Below are 25,862 nucleotides of genomic sequence, written 5' to 3' on the forward strand. Positions count from 1 at the left end.
CCATAATCTCCTCATTTCAGCATTCTTACCTTAATCACATCTGCCAAGTATTTTCTTTTTTCCTAATATAGTAGAATTAACAAGGGATCAGGGAGGACATGGATGCATCTTTGAGAGGTCAAGGTCAGCCTGCCAGACTTGCCTCCCCTCTGCTTCCCACTATAAGAGCACCATTGCCATTGCTTTTTGTAGCTAAGCTCACAGGTTCAGAGAGGCGTGTGAATTGCTCCAAGCCACAGAGCTAGGAGTGAGCTGAGCTGGAACCCAGGCATTCTGCTGCAGTGCCTGCCTGCTGGACATACTCACTGCTTCATTCGTTCATTCTTTCAGTCATTCGTGCAGTGGCGGCACGTGGAACATGCTCTCTGAGCACCTGGTGGGCACGGGAGCAGGTGCGGGGAGAGCAAGTGAGCAGGAGCTGTGGACCCGGAGCTTGCTCCCTGGCTGTCCGTTCAAGGGGGAGACAGGCCCCGAGTGAGCTCCTCATGGCAGGTGCCCCGTGCTCGGCCAGGATGGATGGGCTCAGGGTCCAAGGAAGGAGCCGTCCTCCTTAGGCGTGTCTCACGGGAGCCCCGACCTCCATGTGGGGTTGGGAGGCTTCTGGAGCAACCCTCTGAGGGAGATGTTGAGGGTTAGCTGGGGACAGGGACAGAACCTGACCGGAGGAGCGGGTGTGGCACCTGCCCAGAACCAGAGCGGAGGCCATGAGGTGGCATACAGTGTGTGAGAGAGGCAGGTGCATGACTACACAGGATCTCTCCTAGTGCCACTGAGGCCTTCGGTCACCCCAAGAAGCAGGTCTGAGCTGGAGTTTGTAGGCCTGCAGCCCTGAGTGACTGGAGCCCCCTTTCTCATCCTCAGCAAAGGCCCCTAGAGCAGGCCATGATAACACGGGGTCCCAGGCTCAGTCCAGCTGTGCCACCGAGCTCACCATCGCTGTGCCCTTGCTGCTTTGGGTCTCAGTAGTGCTGTCTGTGAAATGGGATGCAAAGTGTCCATTCCTGCCCGTTTCCGGCCCGACTGACCTGCACAGAAGGTCTTGGAACAAAGCCCTCAGGAGCCTCTCTGGGTTGCCAAGGGTCCTTCCTTCTGGCTCCTGGCCCCCGAGGTGGGAGAGTCTGCCCCAGTGGCTCATGCTGAGTTTGGATGAGTCAGCACCCCTCAGCTCTGCATTGTTCTGCCTCTACAAACAGCACCATGGGTGGGGTACCGGGGCCCCATTTCTGCACTTCCTCCCCGCCTCTCGCCACAGTAAGGAGCGCGTTGGCTCCTGCCCCTGCGCCCTGGCTCAGGCTGCACTGGGGGTCAGATGCCCTCCCTGCTCCTCCTGTCAAGCAGAGTCTTACCTTTCCAGCCCTGCGGGAGCCATACACCCTCGAAGGCCACATCCCCATCCTACCAGCTCCCCGGGATGGCGCCCATAGCTGAGGGTGCAGGCATGCTGGCTCGGGCCCAGCCATTTTGGTGCTGAGCCACATGTGGCCGTGTGAGGTTCTCATGGCCATGGCTTTGCCTTTCATCTGCGTCCAGAAATCTTGAGCCAGCACGTGAGGAAGGGGCCAGGACCTGATGTTGAAAGATTGGGCTGGGTCCACTCCACACTCTGCAAGTCTTCCCTTTGCTTATCCATTAAATCTGAGAAAGGACATGGGGAGCACCAGGTGGGCATCTACCGGGCACCCGGGGCTGCACTCCGCACGGAGCCCATGCCGTCCCACCACCACCCTCAGGCAGGCTCCACCGCCCCATCCCGCAGGCCAGGATGCAGAGGCTCCAAGCAGAGAGCACCGCCGTAAGTGACAGAGCCATCATTCAGACCCAGGAAGCCCAGGCTCCGGCTGCAGGTGTGAGCGTCTCCCTTCGGCCTGTACCCCAGCTAGGGTGGGCAGGAGGGCCAGCGGAGGGGATGTCCGCAAAGGACACCGAGCTGACCCTGTCGAGGGCAGAGACAGCGGAGGCGGAAGCTTGCCTTTGGGTGAAACGCGGGCGATGTCCAAGCGCCGTGCCTGCCCTGGTTGGGGCAGAAAGGCCAGCTTCCGTTCCTTGCTGCCACTTAGAGCTCTGCAGCCTTGGGCAAGTCTCGCTTACAGCCTTGCACCGCCGTTTCCCTCTGCACTGAAACCTGCCTTGCAGAGTTGCGTGTGCTGCATGCCGTCAGCGTCCAGTGGAGGCTGACCACCCCGGGGGCCGCAGCTTCCCCACCGAAGCGGCGCGTGAACCCGGAACAGCCACCGGCCAGTGAGGTCGCCGCTGGCTCGGCCCATTCTCTCTGTCCTCTCTCCCCCTGCCTACCATCCTGGTCTTTGGGCCTGGCCCTGAAATCTTGCCCAGGGGCTGGGCCAGGCCCCCCTCCCGATAGGGAAGCGAGGGGAAAAGGGTCGAGGAAAGACGCTGCTCTGGAGAGGCCCTTTCGTGGCCCTGCCTGCAGCCTTCGGGGAGGAGGACGCTGGCCCGGCCATGCGACAGCGCCCGTATTGGGAGGAAGCGCGGGAGCCCTCGACTGCCCAGGAAGCTGGGCCCCGCCACAGGCCACTGCTGTTCGTCCCCAACGTGTGTGCGCGTGCACACACGCGCACACACCTGCACACGTGGAGACAGGTGGCCATTCCTCTTACCCAGAGCCCCCTGCTTCTGCCTCACGCCCACACGTGGAAGGGCCCCCACAGCTGCCCTCAGCAGCCCCAGCGGCCCCGGGCAGGTCATCTGGACCCTCTCCTTCAGTCCTGTGGGCGGGGACATGGGCAGGCCCTGGGAACGATGGCTCCGATCTGCCTTGCAGAATGCTGGGCCCTGGATCGCTCTGGGCAGGGAGGGGCTGTGTTCGTTAAGGCTTGCCTTGGCAGTTGCCTATGATAGAAAAACTCAGCTCAAACAAACAAGTGTATTGGCTCAGATGACTGAAAAGGCCAACGCAACTAGCTTCTGGTGAAGCTGGGTCTGTACTAGGGGCTCAATTCAAGAACTGGAGCCCACATCTTCCAGCTCTGACACTCTGTGTATCATCTTCAGTCTTGGCCTCTTCCCTTATGGTCCCCGGAAGCTCCAGGCTTGCATCCTACCTGCGTAGCAACTTGTGTGGACAGAGAACCCTTCTTCCCCAAAGAGTCCAGCCAAAGCTTCTGTCTCAGGCATATACCCATCTATGAAATGATCACAGTACCCGGGAACATGGAATGCGCTGATCAGCTGGGCTCAGGTCACATGGTCCCTAGCCCCTGGAGAAGAAGAAGTGAAGTGGGTCCAATATAGACCCAGCCCCAAGTGCTCTGCTCCCCCATCCAGGCATAGCCTTTGCACACATATATCCTTATATAGCAGCCTTTCTTTGTGCATGCTGCTTTCCTTTCTTAGTGTCATGCAGTTTCGCACAAACTCCTTGATTCATTGTTTGTTCATAACACCCAGTGCTCCATGCAGAACTTGCACAAACTCCTATTGATCCTTCAGAACCCAGCCCAAATGTCACCTCCTCTGAGAAGCCTTCCTTTATGCTTACATGCAGAGTTAGATCATTTTTTTTCCTCTGCTGGGGCCTTTATCAAACTGTCCGATGCTTACCTGACCTGTGGGTCTGCCTCTTACTTCTGGGCTCTGAGCTCCATATAGGTCCTGGGCCCAGAGCAAGTGCCCAGGACGACTTTGTCAGGAATATGAACCAACAGACCAAGGATGGTAGAATCAGGCTCAGATGAGCTCAGAGTCGGACCTCAGGGGAGAAAGCAATGCATAAGTGTAACGAACAAGGGAAGCTGTCGGTAGCAAGGCTGGCTTGGCCAGTCCAGTTGATGGCAGCCGGCAGGTGTGTGAGTGTGCATGCGTGATACGCCAGAGGAGAACGTGAGCATCTATTAAAATGAACTTACGCAGTTGTCCCCTCCTCTCACCCTCAAGGCTACCTCCTCGAGTCTCTGCCCAGTTGCCAGAATTCAAGGCCAGGACAGGCCACGGCCGAGACCTGGGTTGGGCACCCACGGCCAATGCTGTGGACATGCAAGAAGAACGGGAAGGGGTACCTGGGGATCAGCCTGAAGTGCTGGCTCAGATTTCAGCAGCAGACATCTTTCCTGGGGTCAGCTGACCAGCACCGGCAGCACCCAGCATGCATGGAACTTTCAGCTGGGCCCTAGGATGGGCCCAAGAGGAGCCCTGTTCCCGGAAGGACCTGTCTTGAACGTTGGCAGAGTTGGTGTGATGGTCGGGGCTCCTGGGGAGCTCCCTGCTCCCCCGCGTGCATTAACGATGCTTGGAATTCTGCCATTTTAGATTCATTCCTTTTGCTTGGTTTGGTCTGTCAAAGTGATAACCTCTTGGAACATTTGTGCCCCCTGGATCCTTATCAGTCATTGACAACACAGTGGGAGGGAGAGGTTCCAACTCCCTCCTGAGGGCTGGATTGGCTTATGTGTGCTGATGGAGCAGGAGTGGAAAGGAAGACAGAAAAGGAAGCTGAAACAGAGTGGGGAGAAAGCTGTTCTGCTCTCAGGTGTTGCCCTTGCCTGACCCTGCACCCCCGCCGAGCCCTGCTCATAGGAAACCACAGTCATCAGGAGCACCCATTTCTCTGCCCGGGGGCATGGGGGCAGGCACAGCATAGGCTGGGGCCCAGACCCACCTGGGTCGGTGGTGGTCCCACTACCTGCTAAGTGCCCTTGGGGCAAAGAGGGACCTAGCCTCACAGGCTGTGTCCTCATCTGTAAAATGGGCATGAAGCACCTTCTTGGTGACTTTTTTATTGAGATTAGCCTTCCCGGAGGAGGTGTCTGGATAGTCATCCACGGCTGTGTTGGCTGAAGCTCCTCTTGTCCTGGGTACTCGGTGTCCAGGTCAGTAGATACTCCACCCCCGAGTTGACTTGTTGCAGAGAAGGGAAGGGAAGGGGGTTAATGCTCGCTAACTCCCTGCATGTGCCCCACCCCGGGAGGCACCAGAGAGGGGCAGCATGCTGACCGAGGCCACCCAGCTTAGGTGGGAAAGATCAGGGTTCGCGGGAGAACCGGTGCTTTCGAAGGCACAGGCGGTGCCCAGATGCCAGCCCCGCCCCACTGCTTCTGGGCCCTGGGTCCCCCCCATATGGCCTCCAGCATCCAGGCCTGCTCTGCTTGTGGAAGAAGAGCATTTGGTTGTGCCTCCATGATAGACTCTGCCGGCCTCGCTCCCACAGCTCCCAGGCCTAGCAGTGACAGCATTCGTGGCACTGGGAAGAGCAAGGGGCTGTTCTGTGTACTCTTAATCAACCCTGGGAGCTGGCCTGTCTCACCAGCGAACCCTATCGAACCTGCTTTGGTCAGGAGGCAGTGGCCTTTCCCAGCTCCGTGCCCAGGGAAGCAGGGAGGCTTTCGCACTGTTCTCTGTGGGGGTGGGGCAGCCCCTGGGATGAGGGGAGCACCAGCCGGGGAATGAGGCAGACTCCGGTTGAGTCTTGGCCTGTGTCTCTCTCTGGCCACACAGCCTGGAGGGGCGACTTCCTTCTCTGGACCCTGAGTCCTCCTGGGAGATTGTTGGTGTCAGAGTTTTCACAAATCTTCCAGATGGACACACAGCCCATGCTTCCTTGGAGGCCGGCTGGGCGCCCCTGCCGGGAGCTCCGGAGGCTCCCCTCTGAGCCCAGGGTCTGAGACGGGGCCCGGGGTGCGCTGGAAGAATGAGCTCCCTGTTCCCCTGGTGACCTGTGTTGGGAAGAGAGCCGCAGAGTTCACTGTCCCCTGAAGGGTGATAACTGAGGTATGAAGACAAACGTCCCAGTTCCTCCATGTGGGGACCTCCAGGCCCAACTGCTAGGTTGGGTTGGAGTCCAGCCCCGGCCAGGGCAGCCCCCGTGGTGGTGTGCTTGTTGCCATGACAACACGTCTCCAGCCTCCTGCTTTGGACACTCATCTGGCCAGTGGAAAGGGTATGTCCCCTTGGACATACCAGGGCTTCTGTGTGCCCTAAATATGTTCCTTTAACTCCCCATGTAGTCACTGGTTTGTCTCAGGAGGCTCAGCTGTTATCAGTGTGCCCTACAGGGAGACCCTGGTGCCAGACAAGCTTGGGCAGGCCGCTTAGGGCCCCTGGCTTCAGTGACCACAACCCTGGCCAGTGTCCTGTAGGCCCTGGGAACCCACCCTGCCTCAAGGGTTCAGGGGACGACTAAGGGGTCTGAGGACAAGAGGTGCCTCATGCTGTTCTCCAGAACAATCTGTGTTACAGAAGTATGCTCAACCTTCTGGAAGTTTTACCTTCAACCCCAGATCTGTGCCCAGGAGTCAGACAGACTCCCTGCCCCACAGGCCCAGCCCATGGGTGTTATTCTCCGAGTATTGTCTTCATAGAACACCTGTCCTGTTGCAGGAACACGAGTGTCCATCCTGCCCCGGTCAGCATGCCCGAGGCAGCGAGACAGACCCTTGGTGAGTAGGTGAATTAGTCTGGTTCTGTTCCCCCTCACCTACCCTGAGACACATAGCGCCCCTGCCTAGAGCGAAGCCGTCCCTGAAGCCCCTTGCCCTGAATGCAGTTCCCTCTCAGGTGGGCTGGCCTTGGAAGGCAGCCTGTGAGTGAGAGCAGCTTGGGGCTATGATGCATGACTTATCCCAAAGACTCCCTTCTGCCAAGCTCAGTGGCTGGAAACAGACGTGTGCCCATCACTGCTTTTGAAAATCCCTCTGAGGGATGCTAGTTCACTGCCTGCCAGGTGGTAGCGTGTAGAGGTACCTCAGACAGAACCCAGTTACCTGGGAGATGGACCCGTCAACCTCAGACCAGAAGCAGGCACCTCCCAGAGGTAGCAGGGAGGAAGGCGCCGAGAGCTCGTGCCAGGACAAGGGGCTTCAGGGAAGGTGTCACCGAAGCCGCTCCCTCCCCTGGGCTTACAGGGTGGAGAAGGGGTTTGCCTGACAAGGTAGAGGACGCGGGAAGGCCCTCGAGCCCAAGACTCCGCGTGCGCAAAAGCACAGCAGTGTGGAAGAGCGGCCTGGCTGGCTTGTTGGATCTGCAAGCCCATTGCAATCACATCTGCAAAAGCGAGAAAGAAATGTAGCAGAATGCTCACATCCTCCGAGCGGAGAGTTTGTGAAACCCAGATGTAGAGACATCTGGATGTCACCTGTTTGGGTCCTGGCATGCCCCGTGTGGCGGGCACGTGTTTCGAGCACTCTCCCACATAAGCAGTAATGCTCTCTGGTTCGCTCCAGCTGGTGGACAAACCATCCCCGCTCTGAAGTAGTCTAACGCTGCCCTTGCCCACATCCAAGGTCACTCCCGTGGGGCGGTGTGGAGGGCCTCCCGGGCACATCTGGGTTTTGCCCACCAAGTATGTCGCTAATGCTGTAATAAGAGCTTTGGGCTATTAACGGACCGCTGTGTCTCACGCACCATTTGGGGGACTTTCCTCCTCAAGGCAGCCCCAGGAAAAAGGCACTATTATCTCCGTTTTACAGTTGAAGAAACTGAGACTCGCAGAGGCTAAATGGCTTGCTCAGCGTGACTGAGCTGGTAATGGCTGAGATCCTAATGCAGGTTTGTCTGAAACTCCTTTCTTGGCACTACATCGGATCACAGAGAGACCCCGTTTTCTGAAAAATGAAAATTATATCTTGGTGAATCTGGTCCCCAGTGACTTAGCTGTGGTTTCGTAGCTACGTCTCCTCTAAAGCCTGATTTTTCTCTGATGGGCAGGTTTGGGGGTAGATGACCTCAGAATACCCCGGCGCTAACGTGCTAACAGCTGCTTGGAGACTCCGAGTGGGCAGGCCTGGTGTAAAGGCCCCGTCGTTGTGCTGGCTGGAGCCGGTGCCCCCTTGAAGGCTGAGCAGGGCACATGGGGGTGGGCCGCAGCCGTGCCGGCTCGGGCCACAGGGACCAGGCCAGGTGCACGCCTGACCACTGGTGGGCATCTGAGAAGGCAGGCTCTGTTAGCATCCAAAGGAATTCCATGTAAGGAGAGCTAAAGGGATATTCTAGAATTTTAGTTACAGCTCATCATTTGAGAGCTCTTCTTGAATCCTGCTCTGTTCCTTCCCAGCCGGTCCACAGCGGCGACTGTCCCACTAAACCCCCAGGTCTCTACTTTCGAGGCCTCTCCCGACCCCTCTCGTTCTCTCCATTCTGTTAGCAGTACGAGCTCTTTGCATCTTGCCCTGGTACTAGTGTTTTCTGTTTTTCATTCATGTAGAAGGCATGCCTCTGTTCATTTAACAAAGATTTGTGTCGCTGCCATTTGTCCAGCTTGCGCCGACCCTGGGAAAGCTCGGCACGTGCATGTGGCCCCCTGAGCCCGTGGTCCCGCAAGTCCGACCGTGTGTGCCGAACACTTCATCGCCAACACCAGACCAGCGGGCGGCCCCAGCAGCCTGTAGGCGCCTTCAGCCTGCGTGCACTGGCTAACGTATGAGAATTCAGACGCATGAAGGGTGCCCGCGTCCACTGCTCAGCAGGGCTCCCCGAACGCACGTCCTTCTGCAACAGGCCATGCCTTCTGACCCCGCTCCTTTGTCTCTGCAGGCCTCCTGCCCTGAGTGGCAGCCCTGTTATCTCCGACATCTCATTGATCCGGCTTTCCCCACACCCCGCCGGCCCTGGGGAGTCCCCCTTCAACGCCCCCCACCCATACGTGAGCCCCCACATGGAGCATTACCTCCGTGCCATGCACAGCAGCCCCACGCTCCCCGCGATCTCTGCAGCCCGGGGTCTCAGCCCCGCTGATGGTGAGTAGAGCTTGGGGTGCTGGGGGAACCGTGCCGCTAACTTTAACACTGTTGACTCCCCAGCCCCCCGTCCCCCGGGATAGTGAGCAAGTTGACATTCATCCCCACCACCCTGAACAACGGGTTTTTCCATAAATGAATGGGGAGAGCCAAGAGGATCCGCAGAACATTGGTTTTTGTGCTCATTAAAGAACTGTTCGGAAGCACCCTTTTGCATGCAAATTATATATAATAATAACGATAAGGTATGTTTATTCATGTAGGCCTTAGCTTAGGTGAGAATTCTTTGGTCGCAATAAACCCAAATCTGCTTCTGGTTAAGTAAAGGGGGTGTTGGATCGAGGTGTCGCCTGGGCCCCCAGAGCAGCGGGAAGGCAGAGCCGGGCTGGTTTCTGCCTGCATCTGCTTTATGTGCCCCTTGTAGGTCAATATGTGGCCTCCAAATGGCACCCCAAGGCTCCACGGATGAGCACCGGGGGCTCACTTGTGTCTCTCAGCTCAGATGCTTGAGAGAGAATTGATCGGCCCAGCTCAAAGATCAGATGGTCACCCCAATCCAGTTAATTTGCGACAAGAAAGGGCAGGTCACTTAATACAAATAGGGTTTTCAGGTCTAAAATTTAATACGTCAAAAAAAATTTAATACTTCCAGCCCCATCCCCACTCACTGATACACACATACGAACATACTCGCACTGGACGGTAGTGAGTGCATTCGGGAGCTGGCCGTGCCCATCCTGTCTTCCCGGGAAATGCTCCCACCCCACCGTCCCATGCCACCCCCCACGGTGCCCTATAGCCACTTTCTAGTGCAATGTTCAAAAGCAACCAGGGGGCACCTTCTCAATCTGTCCACTGAAATTGTGCCTCTTGGTCCAGGCACTTCTAGAAGACATTTGCACTCCTGAGCCCATGGGCAGAGGCTCCAGGAAACATGATCCCAGTGGGTCCCTTGTCACCACCTCCGGTCCTCACCAGGGGGAATGTGCCCTCCCCCACTTCGTGGCTATGACCAGGAGCTGGAGCCGAATCCTGGACCTGAGAGGCTCAGGTTAAAGTTTCACAAGGAAAAGGACTCTGGCCTCCGAATGGACAGAAAATCTCCCTGAGGCATCGGGCTCGTCGTCCTGAAATCTGTGTGGGTTTTCTGAGTGGCCTTGGCTGAGTGAGGGTGCCCTGAAGGGTCACGCCGCCTCCACACTGAGCCACCGACTCCGGAAAGTGGGCCTGGGCTTCTGCACGTCATCTCCTGATGACCCAGCCAGCGTCGGACTGGCCCAAAGTGTGTGGATGCAGGCCAGGATCCACATACTGTCCTGACCTTGAAGCTCGCACGTGGTGTCGTGGGCTGGAGGCTGCCTGCCCCCGGGAAAGATGTGTCCACGCCCTAATCCCCCGAACCTGAGAATGTGGCCTCGTTTGAAAAAAGAAGGCCTTTGCAGATGTGATTTAGTTGGGGATTTTGAAGTGAGGAGATCGTCCGGAAATGTCCGCATGGGCCTTAAATACAACAATAAGTGTCCTCACAAGAGACATAGATGAGAGAACTGTGCAAAGATAAGAGTGATGTGGCCATAGGCCGAGGAAGCTGGCAACCCCCAGCCGGTGGAAGGAGCACAGGACCGATGATCCCCTAGAGCCTCTGGAGGGAGCTTGGCCCTGTGATACCTTGATGCCGTATGTCTGGCCCCCAGACTGTGAGAGAATGAAATTCTGTTGTTTGAACAGCAGCTGGCTCCACGTCTGTCCTCACTCGTCATAGCAGCCCAAGGAAACTGATACGCACGATGACGGGGTTCCTACGTGGGACGTGGCAGTCCTCCCGAGGCGGGGGTCAAGGGCCCTGAGAGATGTCTCTAGAAAAGACAAGGACACTGTAGTTTGAGCTGACAGCGGCGTAGCCCGTGAAGAGCTAAGCGGTGAGACCGGGCTGCCCTTGAAGAAGAGACTTCCATTCGTGGAGCACTGATTCTATGCCTGGTTTCCACAGAAACATCGCTGGGGCTCCTCTCTCCACCACATATCCTAGCCCCAGCCCCTTGACATAGCGGACACGGGTTCAGCACCAGAGGGCACTTGGCTAATTTGCAAGGCCCTGACCTTTGCAGGGGATGGACCTGATACCTGATACCCGGAGTCCTCGCTGGCCCCGAACCAAGCCCCCAAGTGGCTAGAGACGGCATGTCAGGCTCAGGCCACAGCTGTGCCAGCCCCAGCTCCCTGCCCACATGAGGCCCAGAAAGTTCCTCAGCCATCAGAGGCCGAGTCTGCCAGACCGTTGTGTACTCTGAGGACAAACGGGCCCTCCAGGGAAGGCTTCAGGGAGCAGGGGGACAGGAGGGCATTTCAGGCATGGACAGGGCAGGCAGGGTGGGGCATCACCCTGGCTGCAGGCCAGGCCTCTCCTAGCGGATGCGGCAGGAGAAGGGGAAGGGCAAGGGGAGGAGAAGGAGAGGGGTGGCTGCTCGCATTGACTGGCTTCTCTCTGCCCAGCGCGTGTGAGATCTTTGCTATTTGCCAAGACTAATAGCAGAGAGCGCCAGGGTCCTCATCTGCCAGTGGAGGATGGTAATGGTGGCCCTCTGCTCACAGTGTGTGGGGATAGTGACCCTGAGAATGAATGTGAGTCCCTCGCCCAGCAAGTGCTCAGCATGATGCTGGCTGTCACTCTCATTTCTCATAGAAACTTGAGTAGTGAGTATTATTCCCCCCATTTTATGGATGGAAAACTGAGCCCCTTCCCAATTTTGCACCACTGGTAAAAGCCAGGCCTCTGATGGGTTTGCTGGGTTCCAAGCCCCACCCCCGAGTGCCAGGCCCCCTCCAGGGGCCCCGGAGTTCATCCTCCCTGCCTCCTGGCCGAGCCTGGGCAGGGGCAGGGCCGGGTGCAGGGTTGGAGGCGGACAGCCCCGGCGTCTGCAGCTGCAGGCCAGGCCGGGAGCTTTATCTGGCCAGGTCCCCACGATCTCGCCTTGAATGTTCAGGCCAAACTGACCTGGCCCAACTGTCGACCACCACCCCGCCTTTGTTTGCGTCCTCTTTTCCTTTGAAGACTCTGCTGGCCTGTGGACCCTGTCGGCCTGCAGCTCTGGGCTCCTGCGTGCAGCTCTGGGCTCCTGCGGGGCCTGGAGGAGGAGGAGGGAGCGCTTGTTTACAGCTTTGAGGAAACGGAGGCCTGTGGGCTCTGGCTCCCCGTCAGCAGGAGCACCCCCCCTCCAACGTTGTCTGCTCAGTGGGGGGAGGGGACCCAGGGGCAGAGGACCGACCAGCAGGCACTGGGGGCGGGGGTAGAGGGAGGACACAGCTCAGGCCATGTGCGTGTTTCTCTCTTTTTTTTGGCCACATCCTGACGGCTTCTCTCTCTCTCCCTCCCTCCTGCGCACAGTGGCCCACGAGCACCTCAAGGAGAGGGGACTGTTTGGCCTCCCCCCTCCAGGCACCAACCCCTCAGACTATTACCACCAGATGACCCTTATGGCGGGCCACCCTGCACCCTACGGGGACCTGCTGATGCAGAGTGGGGGTGCCGCCAGTGCACCCCATCTCCACGACTACCTCAATCCAGTGGATGGTGAGTGCTGGGCCCGGGTGGGGCCAGGGAGCGGGACGGGAGACGGGGGCTGAGGAGGGAGCTTGCTGCTCCTTTCGGGGGTGAGGAGCCCGAAGGGGGGATCTGGGATCCCTGCCATGACTGCTGTCCACAGGGGACCGAGTCTGAGCAACTCCCACAAATACTTAGTGAGTCATCACAGGCCAGGACGCGTTTTAGCAATTGCAGATTAGGGAACAAAACACGCTCATCTCTGCCTTCATGGAACTTACAGCGCAATAGGGAGAGATAAACAAAGCCAAGAATGGGGTAGGAAACCCCGGGTGGAGTGGGGGTGCAGTCGTGAATGAAGAAATTGAGAAATCCTCCCTGGGAAAATGATATTCAAGCAAAGAATTGAAGGAGGTGAGCAGTACAGAAATATGCGGGAAGAAGGGTCCAGGCAGGGGAAATAGCAAGTGCAAAGGGCCTGAGGCAGCAGTGTGCCCTCTGAGCTCCAGAAAAACCGAGGAGGCCAGCGTGCCCGGCACGTAGTGAGTGAGGGACAGGAGTAGGGTGTGGCCAGAATTCCAGGGCTGGTCGTGCAGGCTGGTCGGGGCTTGGTAGGACTTTGTTTGGCTCGAGCATGATGGGGGCCCTGGAGGGGGTTGGACAGAGGAGTAATGAGGTCTGACTTATTGTTAAAAGGAATCCCACCATGTCTGCTGATCTGAGAGTAGGTTTAGGGGCAAGGCGGAAGCAGGAGGTCCAGTTAGTAGAGGTGGGGAGAAGTGATCACGTTTTAGATAGAGCCACAAGATTTGTTCCCAGACCGGATGAAGAGCTAGGAAGAAAGAAAGGCATCAGGGACAACACCAGGGGCTTGGGCCTGAGCCAGCAGAGGACGGTTGTCAGTGATGGAGCTGGAGGCTGCAGGCAGGGCCCGGGGGCAGGCGGGAGATCCAGTGTTCTGGGTAGATAAAGTTCTTGTTGCCCATAATATACCAAGGCTTCCCCTCCCACCAGATACTATCCTTATTTCACAGGGGTGCCTGTGGCCCCCTGACCATGAGCCCCTGGGGACAGCATGGAGCCCCCCCCCACCTTGGAGGAGGGAGGAGGGGAGGAAAGGTTAAGTGCCCGCCTCCCCCAGTTAGCGCCACTCCACCTGCTGTTGCTGGAGCCCGGCCCAGAGATACCCAGGGATCCAGGCCAGGCGGTGGAGCTAGGACCCCAGCAAGGAGCGGGCAGGAGGCTTCGGCAGATTTATCCTCCATCCCTGCCTGGGAGGACTTTCCCACTCCCTGGGGGGGGGGAGCCCTGGGGCCTGGGGGGGGGGGGGGGGGGGGGGGGGGGGGGGGGCGACGGGCTCCAGAGGGAAGTCCCGATGCCTGCCAGGCGACGTGGCTCAGGGTGGGCCCCTGCGCCCCTCAGCCTCCTTCCGTGTCCCCCAGGACTTCCTGTCCACCTCAGCCCCGGCAGCTCCACCTTACTGGCTAGAGCAGAGCCAAGCCCTTCCCTTCCTCGGGCCTGGCTGAGATTTTCTCCTCTGGGACATCTCCCCAGAAGCCTTCTCCCTCCTCTCCCCTCCTCTGGATCCTTCTTGTCTGTCCGCCCTACTCACCTCGCACGTCCAAGAGCCACCTCGCGTGGTTCCTGAACCCCGCTGAGACTTCTCTTCCTCTCCCCCACGGGGGAAGAGCACTGGGGTCCTCCCAACACCGGCTCTCATCCCATGTCACCCTCGTCATGCCCCGAGGGCTGCCGTCGGAATCTGATTCCCTGGTCTGTCCCGCCCCTGTGCCTTCCCCAGGATGGAGTTCAGTCCAGGGCCACACACAAGTGTGGGGTGTGAGAGAAGGCCTGGCCCCCTGAGCACATGCCCTCCTCCTCTCAACAGCCCCCTGCTGCTCCCCATAGGGAGTGGGGTGAGGTGTCAGCGGCTGGTGAAGCTGTGTGTATATGCCACTCGTCAAATTAGAAACGAGACAACGAGTACCATATAGTGCTCAAATAGCCACGTCCGAATGTTGCACCCTCCCACGCAGGGCCTGCCCCCCAAGGCCTCCGGGTGGCCGGCACCAGGCCGGCGGGACAGTGGGCAGACACAGAGAAACCACAGTCCAGGGGTCTGGTCAGGCAGGTGTCTCCCGAAGGCAGGAGAGGCCGAGTGAGCAGACGTGAGCCCCTGCTGTGTGCATGTGTCAGAACCATCTCTGTCTTGTGCCTTTCCATACATTCTCTTCCGTGACTCCCCTCAGCCACTGTCTGAGGCTGGAATTCCTATCTCTTCTCTCAGAGGAGCAAACGGGGGGCACGTGAGTTGCCCAGACTGTGAGTTGGGGCTTCAAGCCCCGCAGCACAACACGTCTGACGCCCCGAGAGCCGTGACCTCAGGGGAGGGCCTGCAGGACCAGTTGCGTTCCAGCTCAGCCCAGAGCAGCCGCGCCGGAGCGGGGGTGCCCCGAGGCGTGGCCGTGGGAAGGGAGTTTGGGTAGTGAGCCTCAGGCACGTCTAGGCCAGTGTCACCTCTGCACGCGTCCCCACTGTGGGAGCTGGCTCAAGGTGGTGGGGACACTGGATGGGGTCCGGACAGCGATTCCCAGCCCCGCGTGCCGGTTGAACTAGACACACTGTTGAGTAAGATCAATGCCTGGCGCGCAGTAGCCACTCATCAGTACTCGTTCCATTCTCTTTCCTCGAGTAGTCTTTTCCTTCTTCCGCATCTTCCCATCCAGCAGGACTTTTGTCTCTGTCCACCCTGTGCTTAACCCAGCGCCACGACTCCTCCTGGCCACCGCCCCATGCCTCCCATTGGTCCCAGCCCCAGGTCTGCCACATCTGACTTGTCAACCCGCCACCCCCCCAGGCTTCCTGTGATTTGCCGCCCTCCCCGCACTGCCGTTCAGCTCAGGCTCCCTCAGCCTCCAAGCTGCCTAGCAGGGATCCTGCATCCCCTCCACCATTCTGCGCCCCCATGGCTTCCAACACCCTCAGGGCAAGATTCAGGCTTTATAACATGGCTTAAGTGGCCTTCCCCTCCAGCCTCATCTCCCCCGCCTTGCACACCACCTCCCACCACCCCGCTCCATCTGCAGCAACCTGGACAATGGCTTGGCACCTTCTGCCTGCAATGCCGCTCCCTCCAGCCTTGCCCAGCTCGGCCCTGCACCCAAATCCAGCCCCAGCTCAACCACATCCACTCTTGAGTGCTCATGCTCCGGTCCTTTCCTCCCGCTGGGTGCTGCTTCCTTGTTAACAAACGGGAGAGCCCTCCACGTCCTGGAGCTTGGCTGCCGAGGAGCAGGCCTCCGTGTTTGCAGAGTGACTGAGTGAGTGAGTGGTACTTATTAAAAACCTTAGGATGGAAAGGTGCAAACTGATTGGGGAAGATACTGTGCTGGGGCAAGCAGCTGCTGGCTTGCAGGGAGCCCGGGAGGTGGCTGGGAACACGGCCGCTTTGTTCTCAGGGGTGCTCAGCATTTGGCACCATCTGGGGCTGAGCCGGAGCAACGGGAGATGAGCTCACCAGTGGGCGTGAGAGCGTCCAGCTCACGTTGGACTCATCACACCCACCCACGATCTTTTCTCCACCTCTCCTCTCGGGAACGTGATTGGCTCCAGGGTGCAGAGGGAAGCGTCCATCGTAGGCCCGAGCAAGCAGATCAGTTTCGAAGGCTGAGGCATGGGGTGGGGCTAGGGGATTTTTCTGAACCCTGAAGGATTTCAGGGAGAGATGATTCTTTTCTTTTGGTCCCAGTCACTTACGATCCAAGCAAATCAAGAGTAGTCCAACATGATATCCTGTATGTGTCATTAGTTAATACAGTTTTTCTTTTCAAACCGGTTTGAACTACAACCAGAAGGTTTGCTTCTGCTTTTACAAATGTTTTAGGCATTTCTGTTCGGCTCTGATGCCCACGTGGATGTGCGGTTCACGTGCATCCCTAAGAGACTCCAGTACTCATAGCCCAGGCCTGCCTCTGGGCTGTCCCCAGCCTCTCCCCTCCTGTAAACTAGGGAGCAGGGAGAACCCACCAGCTCTGGTGCTTTCTGCTCGTCCCATCTGCTTGGGTCTGGGGAGAGACCTTCCCATCGAGTTTCTTTTTGCTCAGACTCTCCCAGAGAGACTTGTGCAAGCTCAGAGCCCACCTGTGGAAGGGTCCTGAGACTCTCTGAGGACAAGTGTGTTCATGTTAGGAAGCCTCCCATAAATATGGCTATGACATGTAAGCTCTGTGCAGGTGTAGGGGCCCTCAGCGTGTGGGAAGTTGAGGAGACTAGCCCTTCCTTCTCTGTGTGTTTCTCTCTCTTCCTCCCTCTCTCATTCATTCTGAAGGTATTTCTTGAGCACATCCTATGTGCCAGGCATGGTTCTAGGTGCTAGGGATGCAACGATGCATAGCATGCCAAGTCATGCGCTCAGGGTGCTCCTTGGCAGGACAAAGAATATCGATCCCCAGGCCACCCCAGCCTCCTTTCTCAGCTCCTTCCCTTCACGTTCCAAGAGGGAAGAACTTTCCAGAGGCTTTGAATGTCAAGCTGGGGTGTGGAGGCCAGGTCTGCCGGACTGTGTGAGCGACCTGCAGAGAAGGTGCAGGAAGGCCACCTGGGTCCACACCCACCAGGGCAGGTGTCCCCTGCCTGCTCGCTGACAAACCACCACCACCGTTTTTACCTGAGCCAAGTGCCATTGGCACGGTTCTTTATTTAATAATACATTTTTAATACGCTCACGTTTGGGGGTTAAATAAATAGATCTTAAAATAGAACTGGTACTTTTTTTTCTCATATGGGAAACCTGATCATATATGAGGAAGACATCCACGTCCCTGTCTCCATCAGGCCTAAAATAACCTCGTCTGGGTTGAGTACACATCCTACGTTGAGGAAAACCCCCACGGGGGTGGGGGAGAGTCAGGGGGAGAGAGAGGACTCTGATGGGGCTCTAGCTGGAGTGCAGATGCAAGCCCTGCCCTCCTCCCAGGGCACGGGGCCGGGCCGTGGGCGGGACCCAGGGCATCTCCCGTGTCCCTCCCTTGCCGCGGGCTTCCCAGCCTCCCGGTGGTCGATGAAGGCCCGCTGCCTCCTGTTTTTAAAGGAGGCTGATTGATAACAGGAAGAGTAGGAAGTGAGGCTGCTCGGGGAGGTAATGGATAACCGGTCAGGGAGTCCAAGGCCATCACTCTGCCTCCCGGTTCTCTGGAGGGCGGGGGATTCGCTGGCTGTCACCAGGGCCTTAAAATGGAATCTTCCTGTTTTATGTGGTTGAATATTGGTGATTTAACAGCAGAATCGTAGCTGCCACAGCCTCACCCCCCCTTCCTCCCACCACATTGAGAAGATTGAAATGTTTCCGATTGAAATGTTGTCTGTTTACAGCCCATATTTCCTCCGAGCTGTATATTTTATTGTCATATTGACACTAATTTGACTTGGATGTCACCTCCGTTCTGACGCCCGTTCTTTATGCCGCCTGTGGGTCCAAGGGGGTTTTCAGAAACCAATTACATTGATCACACCACATAGAGGCAGCAGGAGCTGCTGGAGGGACTGTCGAAGGCCTCAGTCGGGCAGGGAGGCCGTGCCCAGCCTGCAGATGGGAGGGAGGCCGAGGCAGAGGAGACCAGGCCGCAGGGCCCAGAGGGGTAGGACCGCCGTGTGGGTGCAGGCCCAGGCTGAACGGTGTACATGGCCCGTCTGGTGAGCCTGCACACACAGTCCTGAGAGACCAGCATTATGAAGTCACTCTACAGGCCTGGAACCTGTGGCCCTGCGCCCAAAGTTTCTCTGTCTGCATCACAGAACTAGGAAATGGTCAGCCTCTGGACTCCAAAGCCTAGGTGTTCTCACTTACCCCGTAAGAGGGGGTGAGGGGGCTGTGGACAGCTCAGTGTAAGGCAGGTTAAGGTCCTCTAGCTGGGTTTCCTTAGAGCATTTCCTCAGCTGAGTCCAGAAGATAGTGGTTGGGGCAGGGACATGCAGGAATGCTCCGGAACCAGTGAGGATTCAGAGCCCACGAGCCAGGCCACAGGGCTGGGTCCTGCTGTCCCCAGGGGAGGTGTGTCCCAGCCCCATGCTCAGGACAGCATCTGGCCCAGAAAAGTCTCCTGGGGTGTAGGGCTGGGGCTCAGCTCTCTCCATTGCTGGTGCCACACCTGCGCTGACCAGGCCCTGTGGAGACTGGTCCCTGCATCTCTCCTGCTGCCCTCAGCCCTGGTTCCTGGGTCCTCGGGATGTCCACCTGGAGTTTGGGTGGTATGCTGCTCACTAGCCGTAGCAGTAGCCAAAGGACCTGAGGCAGGTCCTTTGGGCCCATCTTCCAGGTGAGGAACCGGCTCAGGGAGGTCCAGTGACTCGCCCAAGGCCACCTAGTTCGGAGCAGTCAGGCACGGTCAGAACGTGGTCTGCCAGCCCAGGGCCTGTTCTCAAATCTCCCGCCTTTCCCGGCTTCCCCCGGGAAAGCAGCAATGTCCCTGGGCACTCTGGACTTAGCTAAGGCAACCCCAGGCACCTAGCGAACACGGCCTAGTACTGTGACTACTACTTTTATCACTCCCCTGGACAGTGAGCTTCACAGAAGACCAGGGCTGAGGGTCCTTCCTGCTTGCAGCCTCCGTAGTGACCAGCCCTACTCCTGGCACGCTTTCAACACTGACAGGGGCCTGATGGGGGAATGAACTAACACACGAACGAGCAAAAGAAAGACCTAGTGGATGAAACAGGGTCCAGATGCCAACGGCAACAGGAGTGGGTCGTATCGGGTGGCGTCTGCCCAGGTGAAGGCCGGCTGGTGTCCGGTCACTTGGCGGCTGACAGAAATCAGCACAGATTCATCCACAGATGAATGGATGCCATGACTCTGCCTTTCTCCAGTCATAAATCACCGGAGAAGCCACAGGAAACGAGTGCCAGGATTTTCTTTCTGTTTAGTAATTTATCAAGGGAAGAGGCACATTAATAAACATATTTCCCTTGAGGGGTGGGTATAACAGAGATGAATATCACTGTCAGATTTGGCCTGTTTCCTCTTGTTAGGGGCACAGGAGAGGGTGGGTATCCAAATATTAGCCGCAAAATCTTTTTTAAAAAATGTCTTACACAGACAAGTGTATTTCTTCTTTTATATGATGTTAGATTTTCCCCCACCTCATATTTCTCCATTTGCCACTCAGTCTGTAAGTAATTGGAATCTTTGGGAAGATTCACTTTTGCATCTTTGATTTTCCTTCGAAGTGAGGATTGACAAGGGAGTGAACTCAATAAATAAGAACAGAGAAGCCTAAAGGAGTCCGAGTAAATGGACAGATGACTGAATGCTTTAGTCGTGGGTGTGCTGCTGTGTGGCCCAATCGTGTTTTCTAGACGTGCTGTCCTTTACTGCAGTATTAGCATTAGGCTAACCCTGCCCATCGAAACCATCCTCCTAGCCCCTAAAGAAGCTACGTGAACTCTCAGTTTCATTTTAGAAGGTCCGCTGGGTTTTAGGCACTTCCGTGGTCTCCGGGTGGTCCTCACAATAACCCAGCAAGCCAAGCTGCACTGCCCCCACTGTACGGATGGGCAAAGAGAGGCTCAGGGGGCTGAGTCCTGGGCTCCAATGCAATCACTAAGTGTCGGGTTCGGTGTGGCTGGCTAGCGCAGCTGTACGTCCCCACATGGTGTGTATGTGTGTCTATCCAGCCCAGCCCCCAACCCTCCAGGACATCCTTCCCCAAAAGATGCCTCACCTCCCCACCCTGGGCAGAGGCGGTGTGCTGAGTGGTCTGGCGGCCAACTACCTGACCTCCAGTCCATTTTTGTACTTCCCCTGGCTGCACGACCTTGGGCAAGCCACTTGTTTTGTCATTCATAAAATGAGAGTAATAACAGCCCCTTCCTTCTAGGGCAATTTTACACGATTTAATACTTCAGAGATTAAACAAGTTAGTACACTTGAGTGCTTAGAACAGTATCTAGCACCTTCCAGGCGGTCCATAAATATTGACTCTCTGTGGCTGTGATTCTGCTCTCCCTCACCACAGCATGCCTGTGCGGGTGGCTCAGCTGTTACCATCTCGCACGTGGGCTCACCGCTGAGCCCGCTGTCTGTGCGTGCATGCATGTGGAGTGAGGGGGGAAGGACGCCAGGCCCTCGTGCCTGAAGGCCGGAGAGCCAGAAGCCATCAGAAAACCACACCAGCAGATGCGGGCTTGCCGATGGGACACCTGTTTGGATTGGGCCGGGGGAACCTTCCCAACAGAGGATGTCAGGATGCTTTCCCTGGGAAGGTGGTAACCCGCTGAGGTCTGAGCACAGAGAGGAGGGAAGAGCACTTCAGGCAGAGGAATCTGCATGTGCAAAAGCCCTATGTGGAAAGGCAGGTGACCTGAGGGGGAAGCTGGAATGTGGCTGGAGCAGAGCCTGGGACGTGGGCAGGATGAAGCTGAAGAGGCAGGGGCAGGGGACACCCACAGAGCTGCCAAGAAGCCACCCTGAGGATTTGGGCTTTTCCTAATAGCGCTGGGGAGCTCTGGAGAAGGGGGCACAGGGACACGATTCGATTCCCACATTAAAGAGCTCTCTCAGGCTGCAGTGAGGAATGTGCCATCCACATAGCAATTAGCTAAGGGCTCAAGGAGGACCAGGGTTAGTGGTGGGCTGGAGGGAGTTGGGAAAGGGTGGGAGGAAGGGAACCTGTCGGCAGCTTTGGGGGCAGACTCAGTCGGGAAGGAGGGGAGGATGCGGAGGCATCAGGCCAACTCCCGCGTTCCCCGGTTCCCGCTCTGCTGCTGTGTGGGTGGTGGGTACCCCCTGAGCTCAGCCCTGCAGGATACCCCTAGTGAGCTGGAGCTACCTTTCAGACAGATTCTGGGGCCTCATCTGTCCTCTGCACAGCCTTGGAGGGTGTTTATCCCAGTGGCCCAGGAGGAAAGGGGCTTCCCGGGCTTGCCAGCCAAGGGTGAACGGCTGGGTGGGCGCCAGGCATGGGTGTCCCCAGGGCCCAGCAGTGGAGGGGTTGGGGTGGTGGGGGAGTGCCAGGGCGTGAGGTGGTGGGGCTGGAGCTCTGCTAAAGCTTCTGCAGGTGGTAGTCACAGGCTGTGCCCTCACACAGGCTGAACATGCCCTGAGCCTTCTCAGGGGCGGGTCAGCACTGGGGATGGGGGCTCAGAGATCCACAGGCCATCAGCCCTGCCCTTGGTGCCCCCACAGCTGTGGGGACAAGGCACCAACACACCAACCCTGCAGCCAGGGTAGCCTGCTGCCTTCCTGGAGGAGGGGGACCTGTGAGGTCCAAGTAGGTCTGAGCAGACAGAAGGGAAGAAGGACCGCATAAGCCTAGGAACAGCCAAGCACTGGATACTAGAGCTGTATCCAGACAACCCCTCCAGCTCAAAGGGAACCAGGAGGCCCCTGAAGGGGCACAGAAAGAGGTGTCAGTACCAGGTATCCAGAAACACAGGACCATGGCCGTGCATTTGGGCGCCCCTGCCATGGGGCAGGTGCTGCTCACACACATCACCTACTCTCCTCCTCACCACAGCCGGAGGTTGGAACCAGGAGACCCCTTCACGGAAAAGAAACCAGGACTCAGGGAGGGTCTGGACAGAGCAGAAACCAGCATGTGGGACTTGCCCCGTTATGCTGTCAGACCATTTCTAGGCCACTGTTTGTCCAGAGGAAAGACCCAGAACCCTGACTGGGGGCGGGGACTGTGTGAAGGAGCAGTCTGGAACCATGGAGTGTGACCCCAGGATGAAGGCAGCCCCATCCAGGGCAGGCTGTCCCCCCTTCTCGCAGTTCTGTATGGGTGAGGGGTGAGAGCTTCCGCAAGGGGGTGGTATGCCTGCACATCATGAGTGCTGAAGGTGACAGGTTTCCGAAGCCTCGGGCGACTCCTGGAGCCCAGCATAGGGGCTGCCCTCGGGGTGGGTCTGGAAAGGTGCCGGCCACGCCGTTTCTTGACTTGGTGCTAGTGTCACAAGTGGATTCGCTTCGTGAGAGGCCACCAAGCTGTTCGACGCTTATGGTTTGTGTACTTTGCTGCCATGCCTTGGGCGTTGCAGAGTCCAGCCCTTCTCTCTGCAAAACTGATAGTAAAGGCGCTAATTTATGTTCAGTGAGCATATTCCCTCACCCAAGCACTGACCTGCGTTTCTCCCAACCAATCCATTGGATCCAATCCATTCTGCAGAGAAGCCAACTGAGTTTGAGACAGGCTAGGTCCCTTGCCCAAGAGCCCCCGGCAGTTCTCATTAGACCATCCTCAAAGGCTCTCCCCGCCGTCCCCCACCACCCAATGCCGCTCCCCTGATTCTATGCCCCTACAAGCACAGTGACGCCTGGGGTTGGCTGTCCCCACAGTGTCGCGTTTCTCCAGCCCACGGGTGACACCCCGCCTGAGCCGCAAGCGGGCACTGTCTATCTCCCCGCTCTCGGATGCCAGCCTGGACCTGCAGCGGATGATCCGGACGTCCCCCAACTCGCTGGTGGCCTACATCAACAACTCCCGGAGCAGCTCAGCGGCCAGTGGCTCCTACGGGCACCTGTCGGCAGGCACCCTCAGGTGAGCCCCGGCCGCCAGCGGGAGGCAGGCTGGGGGCCCCGTGGGGAGGGGCCATGCTTTCATCCCAAGGAGAAAGACAGGACCTGTTGCTGCATTTGTGAATCAGTGCGCTTGCAACTGGTTCAGGAATTCAAAACCGATAACAAGGACTTTGAAATGCGCTGACGTTTGAGTCTGGCTCCATGTGCTCCTTCAGCCCCCCGACACACTTTCTGGTGTGAAAAGTGACGCTTAGCAGCCTTGGCATGAAAGATTCCATCATGGAACCAAAGGTGGCTTTCTTAGTATTTCAGCAGGTGTTGTGGAGCAGCCACGGCTGTTGGCCGGCACTGGGGACCGCGCGAGGCCTGACACTGACCTGGGTCCCTCCAGGTCTTGGGCTGGCCGCAGGCCTCCCTCTGTGGTCACGGCATGGCACACCCAAACCTCATGGACACCATTCACCCTTGTGTCCATCCCCCCCACCCCCACCATGCAGCCCAAGGCTGCTTTAGGACTCAGACCCAACCACCTTGACTGAATTCATGTCAAGGTGGCTCGCTCACAAGGCCATCGGCAGGAGCCTTATTTCTCGTGACGGGGGCCTCTCTGTAAGGCTGCTTGAGCGTCCTCCCGCCATGGCAGCTGGCTCCCCTCCCCCGCCCCCAGAGTGAGTGATGCAGGAGAAAGCAAGGAGGAAGCTACAAGCCACCCGTGTATGGCTTAGGGTCAGAGGTCACCCTTATTCCTTAGTATCCTGTTCTGGAAAGAGTGGCCCATATGCCGACGATAGGAAGGGGCCTAGAACCCCAGTGGAAGTGAAAGAAGAGAAGGGACCATGTGAGCCCGAGGGCCCAGGACACCTTTCCTGGACAAGGGGGCATCAGGACCGGCCTCAGGGGCCCAGTGGGCTTCAGATAGTCCAGGAGTGATGATGCAGGGGTGCCTCTCAGGCGTCAGAGTGGTGAAGGGCCAGGGTGTGAGGATGAGAGGCCTGGCTCCTCCTGGGGCCAGCCTGCTGGAGTGAAGGCTGCATCATGGGGCAGGGCCCGGGGGTGAGCACAGAAGGGGAGGCCTGAGGTGGCAGGCAGTGGGGAACCACTGCTGGCTCTTGAGCAAGGTAAAGCCCTGCTGGCAGTGAGATGAGCCACACTCCCCTCCCAGGCCCTGGCAGGGTGCTCTCTGCCCCCCACCCCCGTCCCTGATTTGTCTGCTCTTCTTTGCAGCCCCGCCTTCACCTTCCCCCACCCCATCAACCCGGTGGCCTACCAGCAGATCCTGAGCCAGCAGAGGGGCCTGGGCTCGGCCTTCGGACACACTCCACCCTTGATCCAGCCCTCACCCACCTTCCTGACCCAGCAGCCCATGCCCCTCGCCTCTATCAATGCCACGCCCACCCAGCTCAGCAGCAGCAGCAACTGTCCGAGCGACAACACCCAGGTAGATGGGTGCAGGGTGCACAGGGTGGGTCACCGGGCTCTTGGGACCCCACGAGGGCTGATCGTTGCCCTCTCCCGCCAGGAACTTGTGGAAGGACTCTGGGCATAGGTCTGGCTGGTGGGATGTCTGCTGGGCAGAGGCCATGGGATCAAAAGGGCTGGATGCTGGGTCAGGAGACCGGGGCTGGGTCCTGACACCCTCACCTTTCCTTGGCAAGTAGCCAGCCAGTAAGTTCCGCAGGCACCTGTCTAATCAACATAATGAGTAGACCACAGAAAGTCTAGAAGTCAGAGCCTGGCAGACAGAGTACTCTATACAGTTTAGTCTTAAAGCTCAAGTTTACAAAAGACCATCCTGTTTGACCTTTCCAGCAGGCCTTTGGTGTGGCGGGGCATGCTGGTATGGTGCCTGTACACAGTAGATGCCATTAGTATTTGGTGAGGGGAGCCCCATTTTGCAGATGAGGAAATGGAATTATAGAGACAGTATTGGAGAATGGAGAGGCATAGTCTTTGGAATCAGTCCTACTGTGTTTTGGACCCTGACTCGCCGAAAGCTCTTCCAGCCTGGGCTAATGCATGTGCCAAGTGGGGCCTGCCGCCTAATTGGCTCATTGTGCGCATACATGAGCTCATGTGCACAGAGCCCCGTGTAGACCCGGATCCTGGTTAGCATTCACGATGACAGTTCTTGAGGTAGAGGGATTGTCCAGGCCAGCCACCTGGCAGGGCACAGCCCAGATGTGACCACGTGCTGGGAGGAAGGCAGGACTCCCCCCATGTCCAGAAAAGCCCCTCTTCCAGGACGCCCTCTCTCTCCACCCCAGGACTCCAGGCGGCCACCTAGGGCCTGCCCCCAGACAGCGGCTGTCAGCTCTTGTCACCACCTGACACTGTGGCTCTAGCCCCTTTCTCCCGAGGAACTAGGCCCTTCTTTCCCGCTCCCTGGGCTGGCCAGGCCCTGTTCTCCACAGACCCTGAGCTGCCCCTGCTCTCATGCTTCAGAGGGCTGAGTAGTTGAGGCTGTTGGAACAGGAGTGATGGTGCCCAGCATCTCCCAGAGAGAGAGTTTCTTTTCCATTCCCATGGAGGTGGGGGGTTGGAAGGCCAAGCTCTGGGCTCTCTCTGGCTGTGCCCCTGGCCAGAGGACCAGGTACGGGGAGCCAGCTTCTGAAACTTCAAACACCAGTGTTGGCCGAGTCTTTGTGGGTTGGATCCCAGAGGTAAAGCCCAAACAGAACTTGGCATGTCCTCGCCCTGCCCCTGTGTGATGGGCTCTCCTACACTCCTCCTCCAGAACAAGCCGAGCAGCGAGTCGGCTGTGAGCAGCACCGTCAACCCCATCGTCATTCATAAGCGCAGCAAGGTCAAGACAGAGGCCGAGGGCTTGCGGCCAGCCTCCCCATTGACCCTGACGCAGGTAACCTGCTGGCTGTCCTGGCCACCCTCCAGCTGGGTCAGCGGACCTGGGACCTCAGCCCTGGTGGCAAATGGATGAATGGACAGCTGCCTGCATGAATGAGTGAACCAGAGTGGGTGGGTACACCGTGAGCTCAGGGAGGACCAGAGCTGTGTCCCTGGCACCCCACATATCACATGCTCATCAAACATGGGTTGCGTGAAAGAATGGATGGATGAATGGATTGGATGGATGGATGGATTGGATGGGTGAGTGGATGGATGG

General features: G+C 57.8%; 1 protein-coding gene across 1 annotated transcript in view; it reads left to right on the forward strand.

Moving 5' to 3' along the window:
* Window positions 1-25,862, forward strand: part of GLI2 (GLI family zinc finger 2) — a 225,121-nt gene that overhangs the window by 172,973 nt on the left and 26,286 nt on the right. The window contains 5 exon segments of the mRNA XM_025855157.2: window positions 8,482-8,684; window positions 12,070-12,255; window positions 22,559-22,760; window positions 23,966-24,179; window positions 25,476-25,598. Coding sequence (XP_025710942.1) covers window positions 8,482-8,684; window positions 12,070-12,255; window positions 22,559-22,760; window positions 23,966-24,179; window positions 25,476-25,598 — 928 coding nt within the window.

Source organism: Callorhinus ursinus, unplaced genomic scaffold (genome assembly GCF_003265705.2).
Source record: "Callorhinus ursinus isolate GAN/ISIS: 27379988/994484 unplaced genomic scaffold, GSC_fseal_2.0 scaffold2, whole genome shotgun sequence".
Taxonomy (NCBI): Eukaryota; Metazoa; Chordata; class Mammalia; order Carnivora; family Otariidae; genus Callorhinus; species Callorhinus ursinus.